Source organism: Triturus cristatus, chromosome 1_2, assembly GCF_964204655.1.
Source record: "Triturus cristatus chromosome 1_2, aTriCri1.1, whole genome shotgun sequence".
Classification (NCBI taxonomy): domain Eukaryota; kingdom Metazoa; phylum Chordata; class Amphibia; order Caudata; family Salamandridae; genus Triturus; species Triturus cristatus.
Genome location: NC_140580.1, coordinates 436979421 through 437005065, shown reverse-complemented (window position 1 = coordinate 437005065; position 25645 = coordinate 436979421). Strand labels below are relative to the sequence as shown.

Sequence of the window (25645 nt, the reverse complement as noted above, 5' to 3'; positions counted from 1 at the left end):
CAAGTAACCTCGTATGGACAAGTCAGGACTATTGGCTTTGTCAATAGTTGTTAGTTGCATAAGATAAATAAGCAGCAACTATGGCTTGTACATAATAATGGAAAAGCTTACACTTAAAGCCCTGGTGACACCACGACAATGTTGCTGCTCCTGAGTCTCAAAAAGATAAGGGAAATCCAGAGAGAAAATGACTCTCTTGAAGGGATTTCCCTTCCCCCTACAACGCTCACCTGGCATGACGTCATGCCGTAACTTCTCCACTTGTGAGTAGTGTGAGCAGGGCCCATCGATGTGCCTGCTGTCTCGAAACGGGTCTCTATCGTGCTCTGTTTTGTGCCCTTTTTCCGAAAAAAACGGACCGTCTGTGCCAGCGCACAAAACAGAGCCCGATAGAGACCCGTTTCGAGGCCCCCTTAAATAAACTGCCGGTGCTCAGACCCGGTGAGACCCGGCCCACTTAAAGCCCTGGCCCTTCCTAATTTACCAGGCAGTGCCCGCTTCACATGACCCCCAGCTTAGCATGGCAGGTTGTGGTATGGCCTCGCAGGTAGGGAGTAGGAGATCTGCAGTCATTTCCTGTGACCTCCGTGTTCATCTTCAGAGAGTGGCATATCGTACAGACCCACCAATAAACAAACTCACTTAACACAGTTTACACAGTTTGCTGCCCAGTTTCACAGACCACCTAGTGGAAAGCTGGAAATCTAAGTAGTGCACACGTGCACCTGTAAGCTCCTAGATTGCCTACTTTGTGAGGATTCACATACAATCTGCACACGCACATACCAAAATGCATGCAAATTGTAGGTTTTCATGCATGACCCCCCTCTGCTAAACTGACTGCTGCGAGGTCACTGCACGGCGGGGAATCGCCTGGAGTGTGTGGAGCTGATGTGCGCGTAAAAACAAAAACTTTGTTTTCCTCCCGCAGAGAAAATATTTTTCCCTGAGTAGTAACACCATCTTTTACACTTAAATCAAATGTGGGATCTAACTTTCCCTTTCGAACCCCGAAAACACATGTAAAGGGCTTCAACGCCTCTCAGGGGTAGTAAATGCTATATAAATACATTTATGAATTACACATACAATGCACGTCTTCTTTTTGCTGGAGCAGTTTTATGTATGTAAGTTTCCGGAGTGAATTCTGGGGCTTTCCCGGAATTTTGCCTGACAGTCCATCACATCACTTTCCCACTCTTAAGCGTAAACGGGAAAGTGCAAAATTCCGTTCTCTTTCAGAGTAAGTTGCGAGCATTTTTTTGCTCACAGAGGAGGAAGGGGCGTGGTTTGATAACTATCTGATCACCCCCTCCTTGTCGCTAGCCTGTGAGATACACTTAGCACTGGTACAGGAAAATTCGTTCTTCCGCCTGAGAAACACACCCAGTGTGTGTTGTGTTTGTATTGGCTTATGATTGTGTTTGTGTGCGCCTAGGCAAACACGTCTGCGTATTTATGTGCTGGGGACAGGGAGATAATGTTCACAAAATGCACACTGAACTCATCATATTTTTCCTTACAGTATATCTTATAAAAATATAATAGTGATATAATAATAGATGCACGCTTTAAAATTATTCAATACTTTTTCAAATCCAACTTTTTAGTGTCTTACCCTTACCTTCTTTGATAACACCAGTAGAGTAAGTTAGTGGCATGAAAGTAAAGTACATATCCATGTGGTTAACATTACAAACAGTTGGTCAAAAGGTATTTCAAATTATTTTTAAAAAAACACGCTGTGGTTAATTACAGAATTTGAACAGTTTCAAACACTTCCCTGGTCCTCTTCCGCTTTTGCATAGGTAAAAAAAATGACTTTTGTTTGAGATGGCTTTTTTTTATTAATATATAATTAAGTGTACTTTCTGTTGAAGTCTGGCAATATAAACCCACGTAACATAGAAAAGAACTGCAGGATACATTCTAGAAGTCTTGAGAGTTCTACTTTACCTCTAGTCTATTTATGATAACCCATATCTTATCTGTGTGTATGGAACAATTCCTGGTGAAATCCGACAGACACCTCACTGTACCCGACTCAAAGCACCTGGACCCAACTAGTTACCAGAAAATACATTTACCCAAGTGGGAGGGGGTGTAACACCCTTAACCACCCCCCCCCCCCCAGCCCCCTGAAGCTACGCCCCTGAGTTCTTGCCTCCTGGTCCAGAATCCTTCAAAGCAAAATCACTGGAACTGGTGGGGTTGAAAAGGTCTTTAATAGTGTTTGTTATGTGTTGCTTAATAATCTTGTAATGGAAGCATGTAAATGTTGTGTTGCGACTTGGTGACTGCATAAGGTGATACGGCTCTGCAGACATATTACAATGGATATGTACCATTAATTGGTATTGGTGTTAATTGGTATGGTCGGGAACAGCCTCACTGTCTAGTAACACCACTGTGGCACTGATATGGTGAAGGAAGCATGTTATCCCACACAGTGGGCATGGTTGTGAGCTCCTTCGCAGTCCAACAGACCCCCTGTGGCAGTGAAAGGGGTGATTGTTTCTAGGGAAATCTCTGCCTCACACTCAAACTGCACTCCCCCTGCTGGCAGAAGCAGAAGGTTCTTGTGGCTCCTGGAAATGACCTGGGAGTGCGAGATGACTGACACTTTGTCAAAGCAGGGCCCATCTAGCAGATCCTCCTCCGTCCCTGAGGGAACGGCATTGGGGAGGCTGAGCCCTGCCATGGTGGCAGGTGCATCCTTCTGGAAGGTGGTGTCATGGTGATAGGACACCAGTTCATTGCTAAAGTTGACTGTCTCAACCGCTGCGCTAGAACAGAAGCGGTTGCAGCCCAGAATGGTGGAGAAGGCCTTTCGAAAGTCAGCGTTAAAGGCATATATGACTGGGTTAAGTGAGGAGTTGGCCCAGCCGAACCACACAAAGATGTTGAATGTAGTCTCACTGACACATGGTGGCTCGGCCTCCCCTTCCAGAGACATGCTGATGTCGCAAAAGGGCACCAGACAGTTAAGTACAAAGAAGGGTAGCCAGCAGAAGACAAAAACGCCCATGATGATGGAAAGAGTTTTGAGCACCTTGGTTTCCTTCTTAAAGGAAGTCTTGAGGGAATTCTCATGTGGGCAGTCTGGTTGGCAGCTCTGGGCATGCTCCACTGCACGCTCCAGGGAGGAGATCCGGCGGATTTGTGTCTGTGCGATACGATAAATGCGGGTGTAGGTGCCAATCATGATAACCACTGGAATGTAGAAGCTGATGAGGGAGGAAGAGATGGCGTAGGTGCGGCTCAGGCTTGAGTCACAGTTTATGGTTTGGTTGGTGGCATTCAAGGCTGTGTCAGATTCCGGGGCCTTGTGCCAGTTAAGTTGCACTGGAATGAAGGAGATAAGGATGGACAGGGTCCAAGCCACACCAATCATGATGAAAGCCACCCTCTGGGTCATTTTCCTTTCATAACGGAAGGGACTGGCGATGGCCCAGTACCGGTCCAGGCTGATAATGCAGAGGTTGAGGATGGAAGCAGTGGAGCACATGATATCAAAAGCCACCCAGATGTCACAGAAATTGCCAAAGAGCCAGTAGCCAGCCACTTCAGTGACAGCCTTCCAGGGCATGACCAGAAGAGCCACAAAGAGGTCAGACACAGCCAATGAGATGACGAAGAAGTTAGTGACCTTTGACCGCAGGTGGCGGAACTTGATGACAGCCAAGCAGACCAACGTGTTGCCCAGCAGCGTGGAGAGGATGAGCAGGGAGAGAAGTACGCCAGCCAGGGCCCGCAGGCTCAGATCTGCAGCTAGTTCTGCGCCAGGCAACACATGGCTTACATTGGAAAAGGACACGTTTTCCATGGGGGGCGGCAGCAGAAAATCCCTATTTATTGCATTTTCACTTCTTCAAAACAAGAGAACCCCATACCTCTCAGCTGGTTGATTCTCCGCAGATAGGGAAGTCAGATGTTCAGGAGTGTAACACCATTTAAGTCACCGAGGCATCCCATATTCAAGAGGGTGATCCAGGTGAACTCCATAGTGAGGTCTGGATTCTTCTGAGTGATTAAAAAAATCCAAAGAGCCTTTCCCAACCAAATGAAGGTGAGCTGGGATGGCAGGAGAAGCACCTGCTGCCTGTATCCTTCTACTGCTCCTGCAAGAGCCGATGCACAGAGGTCTTCACGTCACTTCTTCAGTAGGAACGTGGGCGGCTTCGGAACTGAATTGAAGACGAGCATCCCAACGAGCAGCTCACACACCAGCAGAGCACCTCGCTTTTCAAACATTTGCTCTAAAACACAAGCTAAAGCCATCGAAAGGCTGCAGACACTACCGGTGTCCTCGGAAATAGGACAACGGTGACAGGTCCGCGCTCAGGGGAGTTCTCTCAGACTTGCAGAAATAGGTTTCCTCTGGCGCGGACCCTGGAAGTGCACTGAGTATTCCGAGGGGAGGTGCTGAGCTTTATCTTCCGCGCGCCCTCTTTGCGTGTTCGCCGGTGTTCAGCCCGCACCACTTACAGAGGGGTCTGTGCGTTCACCTCACCCCGTCGCACCGGATGCTGCTACGTTTTGCGCTCACCTCCACCTGCAGCAGTAGAAGGGAAAGTCTTTTTGCTGATGCCCGGGGGCCGGTAGAGGTCGCAGGAGAACAAGACTGAGCCGACCTGCCTTCCCCCGGCTCCCAGCGTGTGCGCACCGACAGCTCGTCTCCCCTCTCTGTGTGGAGGCAGCGCAGCCATCCCGGCTAAACATAGCATTGCACGCGAACGGGGGACGCCCTCTAGGGGCAGAGAGCTTTATTTTAAGCGTTATAACGCGTTAATATACGAGCCCGTCAGCCTGAGCACGGCGATGCCTGGAAGTGGGGTGTGGGGCTCCGATACCTCAGCACGGCCAACACGCGGCACAGTACGCCTTCGCACCCTCAAGACATACAGAACAGTGTAAGTGTGTCCTGCCGGGGCAAGGGAGAGAGCACGTGCGAGCGTGCGTGCGATTTCTTTGCTCTCAAGTGACAATATTTAATGAAAAAATTATCGACCTGGAACAATGTTTAGACATTTGTAAATTGCGCCTTGAATTCAGCTGGCTCTTTTTTTCTATATAAGAGCTGAATGTGGATCAATTAATTACTTGTAGTAAGGTTGTTTTACAGCTGTGTACTTTCTGGAGTAAGTAGCGTAAAACTTCCAGCACCGTACGGCGAATTCTCCACACGCAATTAGTTCTTTGAAGGGGATGGTGTGACTGTGACAACATACCCTCCAATAAAAGAACTACGCGTTTATGCGCCAACATTAATCAGAAGGGAACACGCTCCGACTGTTTTACCCAAGAGAGCAAATCTATGGACGCCTTTATTGACTTTGAATGCAAAGATCACAACAAAAGCTGCATTTCAGTGGAGGCACGCAAGCCAGCAAATTAATGGGAAGAGCCGATTTGAGCCGTGCCAAGAGCCTGGCTTGGATCTAACAGCACGAGCTGAGCCATCAAAATATTTGTCATGTAAATTATGCAACAAACGTCATGGCAAAAATATCATAAACACTCAGGGCCGGCTTTACCACGGGTGGGGCCTGGTGCAACAATAATTCTTGGCACCCCCACACACCATGACCGCCTCCTCGAATTCTTTCACTACCTCAGGCAAAAGTACCCCTCAACTCTCCAATCATAAGTTATTGCTAAACACAGCGCCCCCTTTGAGGTCAGCGCCACCTCCACAGGTATCGCCCAGTGTGGCCCTACCAGTCACGGAGCCCTAAAGCCGGCCCTGTAAACACTCTTCAAAATTAATGTGCAGTTCTTTCTGGTGAAGGGTATCACTTTATCGTTTAGATTATATCAATGTTTAGACTGGCATTTATTAGATGGAATAGTTTCAAACATTAATTTAGAAGCATTCATGCCCCGGAGGACCTTTTTAACCACCGTCATTAGCAGGGCTCGAGTCGGGGTACCACGCGGGTGGACGGCGTCCCCCCACTTATTTTACCGGGTTTTTACCGGGTGGACGCCGTCCACCCTGCCCAAAAGATGGAGCCGGTACCCGAGCCTGCACCTGCGCGCGCGCTCAGCACTCACCAAACCCCACCTTCTATTGTCGAGAGAGGGAGAACAGAGCTCTTTAAGTTGTTTCACGTTGATGGAGCCGTTCAGTATGATAGACGGGCGCTCGTGGCCGTATATTAGAAAAGGTCAGTATGTATTCATGCATTTCAGACGGAGACCGGCAAATTTACTGTGGGCAATAAATACGCACCGAACAAGCGCAGCTTTAATTTCCCCGCTCCTTTGAGTGTCAATACGGTGACTAATTCCAACGTAAACATTCTCCTTTGCCCTTTGAACCTGCCCCCATCGCCTTCTAACCTTTGTTAATTAATGGGGACTACATCTCGTGACGTCACTTCCTGCCGTGTGGTCACTTCCGGTGACACCACCTAACTTGGAGCGTCCCCCCACTTCTTTTTGTAGGACTTGTGCCCTGGTCATTAGTGAGCCAAGCCACAATTCAGCTGTCAGGTGGTGCTTCCTACAGGACTTCTAGTTTATTGTCTATTAAACCAAACACAAGATATTTTACAAAACACGCTGCTAAAATGACACTCCGATCCACATCTTGAACTGATGTGTTTCAAGATGTTTTCAAATATGATGATGAAGAGAAATGAGGCACCGTGAAATAAAATAATTACCTTGATCACACAATTTGGTTAAGCAGGGAAGCCGAGATTGATGCCAGGTTTCTTGGTTTCATATTGTGCAAGTCAGTCACTAGATGGGTATCTCTTTTTGCTATTCTATTTTACATCTACAGTAAATGCTTGGGGCATGATTCACAAGGGTAACTTACATTTTTGAGTAATATGCACTTTTTGAGTAAGTTTTAATACTTTTTGGTTTTCACAAACTCGAGTGTACATCTACTACATAAATGTAAGTTACATGTCTCTGCCCCCACAGTATAATAATTGGCTTAGGGCCTTATTATGAGTTTGGAGGTGCGGACCTACCGGCTTCCATACCTCCAAACCCACGTAGGAACCTCCTGTCAGATCAGGAGTTTTCTCCTGGTCTGGCGGGTGGTTCTTTGGCGTTCCCAGGGTGGTGCCTATGAAATAGGCACCACAATCGGAGCATCAAAGGCAGTACCTGCACGGCATGGACTGCTGTAGTCCATGCCATGCAGGTACTGGTGTTCATGCACACAGGGGGACACATGTTGTGCCCCCCTGTATGCATCCACATGGTGTAAGGCACTTTGTTTCCTCGCCGCCACACTTTTCATGGCAGTCACACCTCCATGAAATGTGTGGTGGTGAGGAAACTCGAAATATACTTGGAGGGGCAGCAGCAGGGCAGTGAAGCATATTGCGGCCTCAAGACTGTCATGCCGGAGAGCCCTGGTGGATGCAGTGGTCTCAGGGCAGCCTGACAATCCTGGTCCTAATAGAGCTGTTGGAAGATCACCACCACCTCGCCCAGTGAGTCTGGGGGTCCACGGACTGCCAGACTCTTAATATGCCTTTTAATCTTGTGTGGGTGGATGATGTCCCACCCTAGCCCGTACCTGACCTTCCCTAAACCCTTCTTAGTCCTTCCTAATCTCATCTCTTCTCGAAGTATGTCTGACCGCTTTTAAAACCCACTCCTCTATGCTCCAGTCACATTACTATTAAAACGTGTACTTAAGTGTGTAGAGGCTCTGCAGATGGGGCAGAGATCTCTGCACACATATGGATCGGTAACTGCGGGGGCGCAAACTCCACACGTAGTTTGTGAATAACAATTCGTGGCACATTTTGTAGTACCCCAAAACATACTGCATAGGGCAGTTTGTGATTTAGGCCCATTGTATTTAAGTCTTTAAGGAGCTACATCGGTTCACTGAGTTAAATAAATGGACATGGCATGTAAAATCAAGTTGACACAATATGTTTTTCTGCTAAAAATCGCAAAGATAACATAAGGGAAGACAGGGTTCTCCATTTAAATTTTGATATAGAAAACAAAAATTTAGACTGTCAAGAATTGAGTATACTTTAAAATAAATGTAAAGCAAGAAAAAGACAACAAACTGCACACTGACTTCTATGATATAGTTATATGTATGAAAAAACAAGAACATACAACACAAAATAAAAACTAACATCATACAAAAAGTCTAATAAATACAGCATAAAAATTGTTACATTTAAATGGCATTCCTCCTTATACGTAGTACCTAAATAAATACTTAAATAACAGCGGCAGTGCCTCCCTGAGGGCAAATGAGCATCGCCACGCCACTGAAAGTGAAGGGAAACATGCAAAATAAAATGGCAATAAAACAAATTTATTACCATTTTATTTTTCCTTCTGGTAAGCAGCTGAGTCTGAGAGGGCGGGTCGGGCAGCAGGGGAACAGTGAGAACAGTGCTATTCATTTTAAAGTGCGCATGTCACTTTGGCCTGCTGTCTTACAACGGGCAGTCTCACACGTGCACTTTAAAAACTCCAAGCCGAGCTGTCTTAGACAGCTGGGTGGAGAGCAAGCACAGGCCTCCGGGGCTTGAAGGAGCGTCGGAGCAGGGCGCTCCTGTCAATCCTGCCTCTGCTCTCATGCTGCCTGACCAGCATGAGAGCAGCACCAGGATTGGTAGAGGGGAGATGGATGAGGATTTGGGATCTTGCTGTCAGTGTTGGAGGAGCCACCAAGTGCAGAGCTGAAGAGGAGTAGTGGGTAATGACATCATTTATTTCTTTATTTTAATTTAGGTTAACTCACTGACAGGCACTGTGAGCAACTTGCAGTGCCTTCAGCCTCAACTTTAGAGCTCTCAACCGGGGCCGTTATAAACACTGTTTTATACAGACTACAATTGATAGCTTTGGCACTGCAACCAAGGGTACTGCTTGTTTTTTTTTACCAGTGCCTGTCAGTGGTTTAAATATTCGCTTCACCAGTTTTGTTTGCTGCTGGCCGCCCCTGTTAAATAACACTTAAAACAATGAAATTCAAAATTAAAACAGTCAAAAGATAGTGAAACTAAAATAATCAGAAAAGAATATAAATAAAGATCATGGCAAACACACAACATCCTGCACATCTACCCCACAATAAAGCAGACTGTCACAGTGGCCCAATGCAAACTCTCAAGCACATTGAAACCTCACTGTACATGAGGAACTGCAGCCTGAAAGAAGTTTGTTAACTCTTTAAAACTAAACAAATCATACTATAAACCACTGTATATTACAAATAAAAAAATAAGTATAACATAAGTATTAAATGCAGCCTTTAAAATATATTTCCAATACAGAATAAAATGTGAAAAACCAGAAAGCCAACTCTAAAAAAATAAAACTTTTGTGAAATAATGCAAATACCAAGAGCATGCTTGAAAAAAAGAAGAACAAATATAACTACAAAATGCGGAATGTAGTAAATTGCTTGCTCTTAACCTGATATCTCTTTAAAACACTTTAAAATAATTAAATTCAATTTATATTGATCAGATTTATATCATTTACAGTTTCTAAAGTTCCAAATATAGCAACCTCACAGAAAGGGAAACCCCCTCAAAACCTGCTGCACTACATACACTAAAGAGAGCACTACCAATGAATGAACCCAATGGAAATTGATTTGAAGAGATAGATATTACTGGCCACCTAAATATACTCACACAAAATACAACAAGGGGCCACACGTATAACCTGTTTTAAGTCACAAACTCTCTTCTTTGAATTTTAACCTCTAAATAAGGGTTTTCGATGTAATAATCACATTTTGTGGAGTCACTAAACTTGTATTCAGTTCTAAAACAGGAGTTCAACCCCATGCCTTCTTGGAAGGGGTCTGTTGTAGACGTCCCTTACAAATACTGAATTAGTATAAAATGTTTCAATGTATCGCAACCAAAATTTGTCTGCGAAACATTGACAAGTTACTGAGTCACGTATTGATAACCCATTCGCATGGGAAGAGGTTCCATTGGTCCCACTGAGACCACTTCCCCTACATAAATGCAAAACAAATTGTAAGGGAGGGAGTAGGCATTTCTGAAACAAACCTAAAATAGAATGAAAATGTGTTTTTTTAAAAAATTTTGGCACTGTTTTCTTTAAGGAAAAAGGGATACAATAAAAAAACCTCTTTTTAAATGGGATCACTTATATGGTGATCTACTGACAACAGCAGGCCACAGTCCCTGTGATGGTCTCTGATCATAGTGGGTCACAGTTTGCAACCTACCTCATAGATATTCATGGAGTAGGTTCAATTACAATCCACTTCAAATTGGAATTTTACTAAACAACCTATTACTTTTTAGGTCGGTTCATAAAATTCTTTACTGATTGCAAAAACAATGGTTGAAAAGTGCCACCAGTTTTTTGTGACCAGTAATTTGTACATATGGTGCTTCTTTCTCTATGATAATGAAAATAACGAAAACATAATTATAATTTTTAGCACAGTTAACCGTGTGCTAACATTAACACAAGCCACTATCTGGCTAATGGATGATACTTTTAAACCCTCTCTAATACCTTTTACCCAAGTATAAACTATCCACTGCAGGATTATAACACTGACATACCACTAATTTTTGCACTGTAGCCCAATGAACAAATCATCTCATATCAGCAATTGCTTATACTTATAAATGAAACATAATAATTATTTACACAAAAAATAGTCACATTAAACCAAAAGTAATATTGCAAAAGATGGTGGCATAACTCTTTCCAAGGTATTCTTGGAAGAAACACTTAAATATTTACACAAATTCATGGAAAATAAAACAAAATATACAGCTATCAGGACCTATACCAAAAGCAAGTCCTGACCCAACAATTATGACCTAAATTATCTAAACAAACTTGCCAAATGCATGAAATTTTAGCTACCAAAGTCCTCCTCATCTGAACAAACATCAAATACACTACTAAAGAAGATTGTTCAAACATTATTATAACCGACTCAGCGCTATACACATGGAAACACCATACACATAGAAACACAGTATTAAAAAAGGTAACTATGCAATCCATTAAAACTCCACTATAATTAACTCATTTTATTAAATATTAAAAATTATAATTTATTTTTAGCTTTCTGAAAAAGACATCAATTTAAAAATCAGAATGATATAAAATAAATAATTTTTATTTATTATTTTTTTAAAATTATTTTTATAGGTTGAAACGTATTGTAATCCCATACAAGCAGGTATTTGAAATATTCTATTTTTTAATTTGTTTATAATTATATAAAAAACTATTATAACATATTAAAAACATAATTCTGCCGTTATTGAAATGTACATTGTACATGAAACATTGAATTATTTAAAACTGCTACACTATAGCAATAGATTAAAAGAAGTGCACATAAATGAGTTCATTGTAAAATATAACTTTCCTTTCAACACTTCAATTTTAACCCCTTTGGTGTTGACACTCCCCCACGCAGAGCTAAGTCCATTTTTTTGCTGTTTGGGGAATTTTAGCAAAAATGTTAATAAATTCTTTTTCCCCACAAAGCACAACATTTTTGTCCTTTTTTCTCAACTTCTTGGGGACTTTAAGGGTATCTAGAGTTTGTGGCTTCTCCTGTATAGGAACTCTAAGAAAGTAGCTAAAATATATCACAATTTGTTTTGGGGGAACATTTGAAAAAAGTGCTGTGAAAGAAAGCACATGTTTTTAAAACAAAATCTTTGCTGATTTAAGATCAGGAACCAGCTTTAAGGAACAAGCAGAATTGTGAAATGAACTATTTTTGTTACCACCGTTTTTGCATTTTTACAACACTCAATTTTTGTAATTTGTGGTGGGTGCAGGTGTGAAACCTATTGGAGAACCCTGAAAGCTATACATTTCTGAACACTAGACAACATTTTAAATAAGTGATCATGTGTGTAGATCATTCATGCTTTTCCTAAAGTAGCTAATAATAGAAGTAAAAAATAGTAAAAAATAGAAATAATTGATTATGTTTTTATCTGTAATGTTTTTGTTCTGATGGCTGATTTACAAAACTATTATGACAGTCAGACCTTTCTGGTTACAGGGATTTAATAGTGTTTGTAGGTTGTCTAAAAACACACAATACCCAGAGCCAACAACTGCACTACAGCTTAGACTGCATGAATTCATATAGTTAAATCTAATGTCCACACAATGGGTATGAAGAAAACCTATGTAAGATACTGAGTTTGGGAATAGCGGTTATTTGTACAGTCTTGAATTTGGGATTACCCATTTTATCATGTGAGTCAGATGTAGTTTTGAAAAATGTGTTCTTTCATTCACAGTGTCTTATATTTGGAACCCAAAAATGGAGAGAAATCCTGTATATAATAATAAAGGATCTAAAATTCTGTGTTCCCACTCTTCCCAATAAAAATGGTTTGTCCTTTGTGTGGCTGGGGTTGCACCCGCAACCTAGGATTTGTTCCAAAATACAATGTGGAGACATTAAAGTTTTGTCATAAAAAGCACAATTTTTTAGAGATTTGAGTACATGTGTAATTAGGGCCTGGCCTCAGCCACCACCTGGGGAAATCAACCGTAGTCAGACTTTTCTCTGAAAACCAGACACCCAGGGGAACCGAGGGTGGTGTGACTTGTGTGGATCTCACTATATTTTCTTATCCACAATGGCCTGAAAGCTTCAAATGTTGGCTAAAATCCCACATTTTCCTTGCAATTCTGTGAAAGAAATTTCTGGAATCTGTGAGGGTCCACAAAATAATTCCTACCACCCAGCGTTTGTGGCTGGGCCTAGCACAAGCAACAGATAAGGATGAAAACTATGATTGTATGAATCTATTGTGGTCTTCACATGGTCCCTGGTTTGGTCAGTTCATGGCAATAAGCCCGCCCACACACAAGGAGAAAGTGTGGGAGAGCTGGATGGTAGGAATTTTTGGGATCCGCACAGATTATTGAGCTTTCTCTGATGCGAATGTAAGGAAAAAGTGTGATTTTAGTCAAAGTTTGAGATTTGCAGGGCCTTATGGGTAATAAAATGTAGAAGGATCCATTCAAGGACCCATGCAAGCCAAAGCACCCTAGATTTGTGTGGATTTAGAAGTGCCCAGGATTTGTATTGTTCCCTAGTGGCCCACTGTCCCGAAGCCTCAATAGTGCCGTCATTCACCATTGCAGGTGAGAGGAAAGTGAGATTTTGCCCACTCTCTGCCATGCCGTATGTCAAATCTATGCCCCAAACTCAAAGAATCCACATTTCCTCTTTCTTGCCATGGGAATGGGAATGCTCTAGGCCTAAGGGTGCAGAAAGAGTGTTTTCGGGCTTTAGAGGCGTGGAAATGCTCCCACCCAGATATCTTTTTCAAAAAAACAAATTGATATAAACCCTGGTGTTTAGTGGGTTGCCCTCCTGGGCAACTTCCCAGTTAGATCATAACCACAAACCAACATCTATTCGGGAAACATTATAACTTATGAGTCTTGAAATGTTACTGTTCTATTACCGAATCCACAAGAACTAGTCCGAAGTAACACTTTTTTTCTAAAATATATTTAATTATTAAAATAATTATTTGTTAAAATCAAATTTCACTCTATAATCATTTAAATGTATGCATTTTAAAATGTTAATCATGTCATAATTAATAAAATTCAAGAAGTTTAAAACATATTTTAAATGTAAATAATTGTATATTTATTTAATATATATTATTTATTATATCAATGTTAAATATAAACCACAAAATATATTTTTGTTTAAAAGCCTAGTATTCAAGATAGAAATCTTCACACCCTATTTCCATAAAATAAGAAGAAATATTATTTTATTTGATGTATTTAAACTTCTTATTTAAAGAATGCATGTAATAACATGTGAAGTAAATAAATAACTTATTAAAAACATATAATTTTTTTATTACAACTATTTTAAAAACAAACGTCGCGGTGTCTAGAAGACTGCAGCCCCAGAGGTCTTCTGACCCCGTATTACAAATGGATCACTGGGCCCGTGGTGTGCCTGCGGTGGTCTTGCAGCGGTAGTCAATGATTTTCCATTTTTATTGATGCCTGTGTGTAAATTTTGACTGCACATGTGTCGAATGTACACACATGCATGATACATGTTGAAAAATACCAGCTACTCATTGCTGGTGACTGGCCCATATGTGGCAAGTCCAGTCAATGGGTACATGGTACAAAATGGACTTACCTATATATTGCCGCAAACAGGGTCGTATTCTTCGAGGTGAAAATGCTGCTGTGAAGGGAGGACCTGGAGAAAGGGGTCCACGTCGAACTTTGATGGGAAGAACAGGCGCGGAGTGAGTATGCACCCCAAATCCTTTGATTCTGCCGATTCGATGCCTGCAGTCCTACCACTGTGGTCGGCATGTCAAAAGCCACCTTGTCATACGGACAACAGTAAAACACTTCTATGTACAATGCTATGACAGATACTTTTGCCCGACCACAGGTTCTATGTACAGTCCTATGACAGATACTTTTGTCCGACCACAGGTGCGATGGTCTGCCGTGTGATAACGGTGTCGGTGGTTCACACGTGATCTTTCCAACAGCAATCTGACAATCTCATAATATGGAGGTCGGACCACTGAGGCTACGGCATTCACACTGCCTCCGCGGGTACGTAATCAGGCGCTTAATAAAAATGAACACATAAATTACTATTATTTAAAATGACTAGAAGAGTCAAAATATTTTCATTTTATTAAAATGAAACAGACTCATTTTAGTACCATTTATACACACAACAACCTGTCTAATTATATTTTAAATCAATACAATTATTAATTAATTTGTAAAATCATCTTATTAAGTAAATGATACTGCATTAATTGCATATATGGTCAAATGATTTTTCATGTACGCACTTCATACTCTATTGCCCTACAAATCCATCAACCCATTAAAATCATTATAAATGAAAGAATGACTTTATTATTCTCATTAATACATTAATTAATAAATACATTATTAATACCATATGCAAGTAAATATTATATTTCTAAAAGAATTCCCATACTTTTTCCCCTGCCAAACTAATCAGCTGTTAAAAGTAATTACAAATTAATTAATTATTTTAACTATATGTAATAATTAATTAATGAACAATAATAACAAACACATTTAATAATGTTAATTTTTAAAATATTTTCCACCCTATTGCCCAACAAACCTAATGGCCCATTACAAATAAATACTGTATCAGCCAATAAACAAAACATAATTATAGGATGTATTTACTTTTATTTTCATATAAAAACTTGTAACGTACACGAGCACTTTAAAAAAAATCTACAAATCTTAAGATAAAAAATATTAATCACTCATAAAATTAAATACAGCAAAAAATTGCAATACATTTTACAGTGTTAAATTAAACAATATTAGAAAATTGATATTTTTTACAACACATAAAAATGGTAACTTAACCTTCGATATTATGCCCTTTGATGTTCTGGATAAAAAATATATATACAGCTCATGAATATTTTTTAGTTGGATTTAGGGTGGAACACTACTGAGCATTGTGATATGGATCATCAGTAGAAATCAGCAGAGTCTAATTGACTTTGAAGTATCTTTAAGATCACATATTGTTACTAATTTTGTACTGCTTGCTGCATAGATATGAGGATTTGCTTACCTGGGAGTACTGTTCCGTCAATTCCTTGCCGAGGTGTCCCACGAATGGGACTACTTGTTGTTGTATAATCTGGGAAAAGAAAGATAAAAAAACATGAGCCAAACGGACACAATATTCAAAAGAGCCTGTCTCTTTAACCAGGCTCGCCCAGCGAACCAAGCAGAAGACGTCGGAGCAAGGAATACGGAAACTGGAAGAGGAGGTAGATGCAGATGCGAGAGGGTAAGAGAGCAAGAAGGAAACCAGAAAGGGGGAGACTTACGGCGAAAGCTCCTGCCAAGTGGAAGGAGAACAGAACGCAATAAAGGACCATCCCAGAAGCCGGCAAGTCAGAGAGCTGTGACGGATGCGGTTGGGAATACGCAGACGCCTAGCCAGAGAGCTATGAAGGATGGGGTCAGGAGTGTGAGAAGGTGGGTTGGTATATGCTGCCCACTAGTTAAAGTGAGCACCTTGTACCAGGCCACACGACCCTTATGATATATGAGGTCAAAGATAACCTTATTGAAAGCTATACTAGTGGTAGCTATGGAGAGCAGCCTTCAGGCTTAATCTTGAAGGAATGTAAAGCAGCTTGTTTTACCAGATACACAATACTAAATCAATAGAACATTCGTAAATAGCTAAATAAACAGCGGGCTCCAGGGGGAGACAGAACCATATACAAAAAAAATGGTATAACAACAACGACTTCAATAGACACAGTGCCTAGAGCACGTACAATCGCTGGGACCCCAAGGAACCACCCAGAGGAGTGACACAGGGAGCCCACGGAGGACGGGTGCAGTGAGGATACACAGACGCGTGCTTCGTACAACTCTATGGGAAAGTCGCAGTTGGAAAATTACAAGTTAGGGACACTTCTAAGAGGACTTCGAGCAAACCTTTTAGGACTTAGGAGGTTCTAAGGCCAACCCACCAGTGAGTACCAAAGTACCTGTGTTACCTATCCCAGAGGAGCCGGTTGCATAGGGGTCAAGTGGTGTCGGAAACCTTCGTCGTTTTGAATGGAGAGCTGCGAAGAAGTCCTGCTGCCAGGAGGATGAAAAATGTCCGGTGGAATCCAAGCCTGGATTCGAGGTGAGAAGAATCTGAAAGCAGAGGGGACAGAGTCTGGGTCACTTCAGGTGACCAGGGTCTCGGTAGTCGAATGCCCACCGATGTGGGGTGCTTCAGGAGTGAAGAAGGGTTGCTTGACTCTGCAGCCACGGGGACCAGGAGCTGTCGAGGATGACCAAAGTCCAGAGGTGAGCTGTCCCACAAAGGATGTCGAGAGATGAGGGGTCGATGTTTGGCTGGCGCATCAACAAGCCTTGGCAACTGCAACCGACATGGTCAGAGGAAACAGGTTATGGTGTGGACCAGCAAGGTCCAGGGGACTCTCCAAGCAATGGAGAGTCAGGGCACGTCTGGAGCAACCAGGTAAGTCCAAGAATTAACAAGGTGACACTCACCAGGAAACACAGGCCAATGGACCAGGGATCGCAAGGGGACCACAAGCAAGTCTGCAAAGCACCAGCCCACAGGACGCTCGGAGACTGGAGGCTGGAAATCTTTGGTGCAAATACTGCTCGGGCTGGGAGTATATGGAGTCCAAAGCACAGGCTCAGGAATTATCACTAAGCACATGCACTTGCAAAAGTACAGGGTGAACAGGGGTTCAGGTTGCACGGTCCCCACAAGGGATACTGGTCTCAAAATCGCTGAGAAGGCAGATCAACATCATAGACCTTCAGGAACCCACCTCCTGTGTTGCTGAAATCTTTGGAGTCCCCAGGAGCTTGGGAGAAGCAAACCGGTCAGATGCGTTTAGGTGCCTGCTTTTGCAAGGGAGTAAGTCCTTTACTTCAAGGGAGATTCTTCAGTTGTCCAGCGTCATGCAGACAGTCGAAGTACTTGTTTTCTTCTTAGCAGGATCTTGTCCAGGTACTGTAGTCAGATAACCCACCTTATACCCATGGGAAGGGGTTAGAAAGATTCTGTGGACCCTCCTAGTGAAGGGGCAGGACTGAGGGGTGGCTACACCCATGTCCTTTGTCCAGTTTGGCACCAGAGCAGGAGCCAATGGCTCCTGGAACTGGTTTGAGCTGGACTATGCACAGGGACGCCAAATGTGCCCCCAGTGCAGACTTTCTGGCACTCTAAGAGAGCACCCACTCAGCCCCAATACACTAAATCCTGTCTGGGAGGTGGTTAAACCTCCCTATGACAGGATGCCTATTGTCATGCCTTCCTCTGCGCAAGCTTGGCTCAGCAGCAGGAGAACAGAATCGTGTCTGTGGCTGGCAGCATCCATTTTGTGCTGCCCAGGTTGAGAAAGCTGGTACCGGGTATACCGTTGACCCACATATGTCCCTTCAGAAGGGTGGAATCATACCTCCCATGCCAGTTACTGGCGTGGAGGTATGATTCCAATGTGTTTGACACCAAATATGACATGTTTCTAAGCAGCCGTTTTAGTTAGCATTTACCACGAGGTTATAATGCACTTAAACATATATGTCTGGCTGCATCACAGACAACCCCCGAGAATGGTCTCCAAAGGCTGCAGAGGGGCTCTGCTCATGCAGGGGCACCCTCTCACATAAAACCCAGCACCCTGCCTCCAGGATTGTTAATGTCTGCCATAGGGGTGACTGATAGTTATTTAAGTGTAGTGATTTAAATAGATATAGTGAACCTATATCTTAAGTAAGTGGTGCAAGCACCAGCTTTCACAGTCTGCTGTAGTAAGCAGGTCTTGTCAATTTGGATGGCCTCTCAGGGGTGGCATAATAAATGCTTCAGCCCATGGGAGGCCTCTGGGGTACCCATGCCCTGGGTACATGGTGTACCATATACTAGGGACTGATAAGGGTACCCCTGAATCTAATCTGGAGTGTACCTAAAGTACATGCATATCAATTTACAGGAGAAAGCAGATAGACTGGGTTCCTGGATAGCAGGATCCCAGTCAGACTAGGCCAAAAACAGTGTAACAGCAGCAAAAAGTGGGGGTAACCATAAGAAGCAGATACTACTTTCCTACAGGGAGGAAGAAGACACTGAGTCCGTAAGACTGGTGGGAAAGCTAAATGACTGCCGCAACTCGTGCGGCAGAGTGGGTAAGTGTCTTGAACAGGAGTTTAGTAGGAGGACAGGGAAAGGGAGAGAAAGGGCATAAGAGGTGAATGGGGAAGGGCACGCCACATCTATTCTACACAGAACCTAAAAGAACCACCCGCTATTGCATGCAAAAAACTTGCACTACAAGTTCCAGAAAGCCTTGCAACCTTATTAACTTTGAAATAGGACTACAGAGAAGGGATTTCTTTCTCAATAAATTCCCTTACTAAGAACTTCAAGATCAACCTTAATCTTTTGTTATCCTCTCAACATAAGATTTCTTTATTCTCCATTTGTGCAATTCTTTTTTTCTTTTCTTCTCTTTTCTTATGCAAAGACCTTATGCAAGTACAAAGGCATCAACCTTAACCTGGGAAAGATCTTATGTATAGATATTTTCTTTGTGTTGGGAAATATCTCCTTACCTATCATTAGCACTAAAGGTGTGGGGAACTTGAAGAAACTCCATCACAATTCAGACCAATACTTACCTCTCAATATATATTTTTTTCTTGTTCTCTGAGACTCCAGGGAAAACCACCTTATCAAACGACCTGGAAAAGAAGAAAAGAAGGCTGTGGTTACTTCGACAAGACATTGTTTTTTCTTAAAACGTATAACTATTTCAACATCCTATAACCTCAATAAAATTCATCATTGAGGAATCAACCCAGCCTCCTCGCTTTTGCCCTGACCCAGCCTTCTAAAACCCCCACAATAGATTATTCCATTGTCACTATTTCAAATATAAGACAACATTAAAATATTTCACCTTAGTATAAACTCTACATTTTTTGAGTTCAGGACACAAGTTATTCTTGATTAGGTGTTGTAATATCATATTTAATTTTAGTTCACTTTCACCATATTTTGTGGAAAAATCTGTATATTGTCCATAATCATACAGCATTGAGATCATCTCAGGAAATGTCACTAATGAAATGCAGACATGCTGCTGGTAAATTACACAAACAAAAATAAAAAACAAAAAGTTTGAAGAACAATTTACAGTCTTCTACTCATCTCAGGATTGAGGCATATGCAATTCCAAACAACTAGATCGACAGTTATGAGCTTAATGTCAAACACCACATAGAGCTGCATTGAAATATTCAGGTGGTAGCATGAGAAATGTTCCAAGATCTACACACCTTTAATCTCTGCATTCAGATAAGTCTGATTGGAAAGTTTTGTAAATGTTCTCAAAGTAGGAATGCTTTCCTACATGAAGGATATTTTGCTCTGCCAACATGTTTTCTGTATCTTTCCTGCCTGGCAATAACAGACTGCCATTCCTTCCCCAATTAACTGGGAGTGTCTTCTTTTGTTCTCACTGTGGGGTAATTCTTGAGACAGGCAATCTTCTCTAGCAAAATATGCAGGCTTCAGAGTTCATCTAGCAAAGATAAGCAGCATAAGCAGCAGCTGATGTCCTTGCCAATAGGTATTTACTCTTGTGGGTCTTTTTTATACTTTTGTAGGTGTATTTGAGGTGCATAAAAAGCATCTGTGGTCACAAATGAAGAATCAGATCTGTGGATATCTGCACCAGCAAATGCAACTTACTACCAAGGAGGTAGTTGACAGACTTTCCATAGTTGTAAGATTAGGGTGTTGCGGGGATTCTGAACATACACAGAACTATGAGCTGGAAAACAGGACCTCGTATATAGGAGCTGAACCTTCCTACCACCTTAGTACCTAAAATCCCAAAACCGACTAACTATAGTGTCTCATTTGTTCTCCTACATAATCACAAAGCTACAAATGATTAGACAACCCAGAACACAACACTCCCGACTCTCTCAGGAATTGCGGTAGGAAGATATATCCTTTCGCTCACTCACTCGTACTTGTCCACAATAAGAATTGTCAGTCACTGTTATAAATCAAAATGTTTATTTTAACTATTGTGCTCTATAATGCAGTATGCGAGCCACTACCAGCAGCGAAATACATTGACCTAAAACAGTTAGCATTGTAACAATTCCATATGCTATAAAGGGGGATGTCATCATATACAGACAGTGGAAAAAGGACTATAAGGCCTAACCACCTTCCCCTTGGTAAGGTGAAGTTTATTATATGAAGGAAGATCTCTGGGCTTTGTCAGCAGACCCTATACCTTAGTGCCGAGATGGAAGTTTTACATCATAGGAACAGCATAGCTCTTCTCCCTGGAAAGGTCCCTCTCCAAGTGTGTGTATTGAACAAAATGCATCCCCGTAGTTTCAAAGCACACGTTTCCAGCAGTGCAGCTGTGTTAGCATGTTTTGTCTAGGTCCTAGAAACTGACCAGAACAGAATAACAAGGGGCATTGTTTATCGAACTTGCACATTGTGTGCAGACTAAACTCCAGGAACAGGCAGAGAACGCAGAAAGCAGACAGTTCTCATGTGGAAGGCACAAACAGAGTATTGCAAAATAAAGTCATGTAGTAACGTGCGCAAAAGCAGCATCATGGCAACAGAGCTCATGCTAACTTAGCAATGTCGACAATGACCCTAACGGCCATATAACAAGGGTCATTGGTGGGAGCAATGGTTGGCTATTATAAAGGTAGTGATGACTCAGACAGTCATAACACGCTGTGTATTCACATGACTTCAAATGTTTTTCTACCCCAGCTACAAGCAATGAGATACTCCAAAAAGCATGGACAAAGTATATAATTTAGATGGAAATGTACACCTATTACATATTTCCCTGGGGTTTAGGAAAAGGGAGTTTCCCACCAACACAAATGTTTTTACTAACGCCCATTTATCCCACATTTATTTTTCTGTGGACGGTCCGCTCATTGGGCAATCTGCAGCATAGTGGTTGAGGAACTGTACAACGTGAATGGATATCCATAAAAAGGCCAGTATTTTTATGAATCTCCTAAAAAGACAGCGACTGTCTCAAATTGTAAGAGAACGCATCTGATGAGTGGAAGTCTGATTTTAAAAAACACTAAGGAAATCAGTCACTTTATTTCCCAGAACGAAGACAAAAAGAGTTGTTGAGACTCCACTGTGGTCAAAAGATGGGAAATGCCACTGGGAGGGAAGATCGAGTTGCCTGGAACAGCTACAATTGTTTATTTGATTTACAAGATTGACTAAGTAGTAGATCAGTAAGAAAGATTGATGGAATCTACTAGAAGGGTGGTTCTTTACCTTTTGACTTCTGTGGGCCGATATTGAATCCTTACTGGAATCCGGGACTCCCCCAAATCATTATTGGAATCTGAGGACCCTCATTGGTTCATTATTGGAATCTGGGGACCCTCGCAGAGTCACTCTTGGGATATGGGGACCCCAGGCTATGCATTTTCAATGATTTGAATCATAAAACAGTACACAAAAATACAGAATCAAGCATCCATTAAACAAATACATAAATAATTAAATACCTTATTGAAGTTACAAACAAATTTAAAACAAAACAAATCATTATAATGGGAAGGTTTGAGATTTTCTGAATTCAGTTGAGGACAGCCATTGTCCATACTATACTCTGGTTGATGCACTTACACTGCTTCCACGAATGAATCTAAGGATAAAAACTTAAGTCCGTCGGCCATCGTATCGGGAAGTGGGACCGCCTGCCTACAAGGCGCAGTCCCACAGGGCTGATTACAATGCGACCGCCACCACGGCGGTTGCACCTCCCATATTTTACATTGCGGGGGTGCTGCTGTCAATGTAAAAATGGCACATTTCACATTTCCCTGCACCACGTGGCAGGCTCCATGTAGCCTGCTACATGGTGCAAGGAAATGTTTGGGGGCACCATAGGTGCCCCTTTACACCCAAACAAAAGTGCGCGGGGTGAAGGGGGTCCGGCTTCGGGCCCCCTATGTCTTCCCCCGCCAGCCTTTCCATGGCGGGTAAAGTGCCATGGAAAGATTGGCGGGTATAGACTATTGTAATCCCTATGGGGGCACCTGGTTGGTACTGCCGCCATTTCAGGGTTTGGGAGGCATCCACAGCACCGGCGGGTTGAAGGAGCCTATCAGATTTGTGGCACGGAACCTCCCGCCATTATAATAAGGCAGGCGGTAAATAGCCTCATGATGCCGGTGAACCCGCCACAGACAGCCTGTTGGTAACGGGTTCACCACCATCGTATTCAGCCCCTTAATTTTTTTGCCTCCAATTTCAAATTCCTTTACCTTTAATGACCATTTTTTCCATTTTCCATTTTCAATTTTGCTTCATATAAACTTAAATAATCTGTTAATATTATTTAATTTTCTAAGCCAGCATGAACCCCATAAGTGTCTTGGAACCTCTGGGGTCCCCGCACCATAGGTTAAGAACCACTGTACTAGATCTTAGGATCAACTACTCTTTTGGTACTTTTTTCCTGGTAGCAAGAAACAACTTTCCAGTTCAAATGTGCAACTGACAGAAAATTGTTCCTCTTCTTACATTTACGCAGAGGAGAAAATGTTGTGATGGAAGATTCTCCATCTGAAAGCGATGACTCAAAGTTAAGGCTAAAATATATAACATTCATTCTGAAAGAGGTCCAGATTGCCGCTCAATGTTCAAAACAGTGGGAGGACTTTGGTCTTGACAAAAATGTTAGTAAATTTATGTAAGGTAAGGACACAGATTTTAGGGCCATATATTTTATTGCATGCCAATACTATGGAGCAGGGCACTCTTCTTCCCAAGTCTTTGCTAAGTATTAAGATTTTGTGGCAGCCTTTTAGAAAGGTTGCAGCTATCACTCTGCTAATTATCACCCCGCTGCCTTTAACAAAAGACATTAGTTGCAACATCTGGTATGGAAGGTTGGCTTCAACACGACACAGCTGGCTTTCTTTCAGTGAGTTAAATATGAAAGTATCAATAGTATCCATATATTTTTCTACATATTAGGTTATTTAGTTGAATGCATGAAAAAGAAAAATGTAACGCCTTATAAATGTAATATTTCATAGTAATGGAGACCACAATTTATGTTTGTACAAATGCCCCATTCCCTTTATCTATTTTCTTTTTTACTGTAAAATTAAATCCTTTTAGTTATTCAGATAGATGACAAATCAATTTAACTTTTACTTAGAAAAGACAATTACCACCAATACAGAAAATTAAATGAACGCAGACCTTCTTTTGGTTGAATTTTTGTGTTTTGGATCTTTGCAGAAAATACAGCTAATTTTAATGCCACAGTCTCATCTTTCTCTATGAAGTCCCCAGGGATGAGAGGAGAGAGAGAGCTATACCTCCTTAGGTGAGATTTGAGTTTATGGGGTCAAGGTCCATGGAATATGGGGATCTTAAATGAAGCCTTCAGGTGTGAGTTACCTCGCTGTTATGTTGACTACCAACACTGCCTTTCCCTTTAGATGAGGAGCTAACTTTCATAGAGCTTACTGAGCTGGGAGACGTTTCTCATATTAGTAAAAACTAGGCGAGGAAGAGGGACAACAAAACAAATAGAAAACCTAAGATTAAATTCCAAGAATTTACAATACTTTCACAATTTTGAAATGTTCTTGGAAAAGTGTAATGGATGCTGAGGATGCTGTGCACATCTCATGAAATTGGTCACTGTCCCGGGAATTACCGGGAATGTCTCTATATGGCAGAAATTGGAGGCAGATATTACCATTACTGAAGTCACAAAGGCTACCCAGGCGATGGCTTCAGGTAAGGCAGCAGGATCTGTTGGATTCCGATAGAAGTCTATAAAGATTTCCAGTCAGAACCAATTCCTCTCCTTTTAGACCCGTTCCTCGCTATACAGCACAAGGGGATTCCACCCCAATCCTGGCAAGAAACTAATATTATTGCATTTTTGAAAAAGGGGAAGGTGGCTGAAGATCCAGCGTCCTACTGTCCCGGCTCCCTGATTATTGCAGATGAGAAATTATATTCAAAGATTATTGCACTCCGAGTGGCAGCGGTGACATAAATAATGCGCCATGTTGCGCCATATTTACGAGGTGACACATCTAGACAGATGCATCACTTCCTAAACCCTGGCGCTACATTATACCTGTGTCAGGTATAATGTATGCAGGGTGGGCGTTCCCCCCAAGAAAGGGTCGTAGGAGTGGCGCAGTGAAATCTATAAGATTTCACTGCTCCAATTCTAGGACGCCAATGTGTCAAAACCTTATGCCTGGCTCATGGCAGGCGTAAGAGTGATGCAGGCCCTTTCACATTGGACTTGCCTCATGTGAAAGGAACATTGCTGGAGATTTGCCACGCTTCCGACACAACTCCAGCAATGTGCCACTTTTACGCCCGACAGATTGGTCAGTAATACTGACGTATCTGTCATTCATTGCGACATGATGCGTCATACAGTAAATATGACGCATCATGACGTCGCAAGGAGGGCGCACTGAGAAGTGACGCATCGCTAAATTCATGCAGCGATGCAACACTTCTCATAATTGAGGCCCTTTGAGTTTAGCCCATACCTGTCTTGTAATGTAACACCAAAGACCAGAATTCTTTTAGTTTAATTGCAGCTCAACCACACAAATATTATCTTATGATCTAAATAAAAGTGATTGTGTCAGAATGGTGCAAAAGTGAATTAGAAAATTAGAGGTATCTTTTTTTTTAGTATTCTTTTTTTTCAGCAAAGTCTTATACTGAACAGAAAAGTGAAAGGGCAAAGGGTAAAGTTTATTTTCTGCACAGGCCAATGAAATAATCTGTTCCTCGTATGCCCTTTGTAAATCCAAGGGACAGCGGAAGACTGAGTATAGAAATGAAACTAGCACAACTGCCCTCAAACATAACTTCGCAAAAATGTTGTGACGTTTCATATTTTGGAATATACCCTTTAGAAAATAAAGAGGTTATCAGCGTTTAATAAAGCCTGTGGGAGGAGGGAGTTGTCAATGCGATTCTTTATACTCAGGCACCTCAGCAATAAAATCAGCAGCATGTCACAAT

At 42.0% G+C, this 25645-nt stretch overlaps 1 protein-coding gene across 1 annotated transcript; it reads right to left on the bottom strand.

Annotated features, from left to right (window-relative positions):
* Window positions 1–2206: 2206 nt before the first annotated feature.
* On the bottom strand, window positions 2207–4660 carry LOC146867446 (D(1C) dopamine receptor-like). The gene has a single exon (XM_085614972.1). The coding sequence runs from the start codon at window positions 3824–3826 to the stop codon at window positions 2438–2440; it is 1389 nt and encodes a 462-aa protein (XP_085471098.1). The 5' UTR covers window positions 3827–4660; the 3' UTR covers window positions 2207–2437.
* Window positions 4661–25645: the final 20985 nt, after the last annotated feature.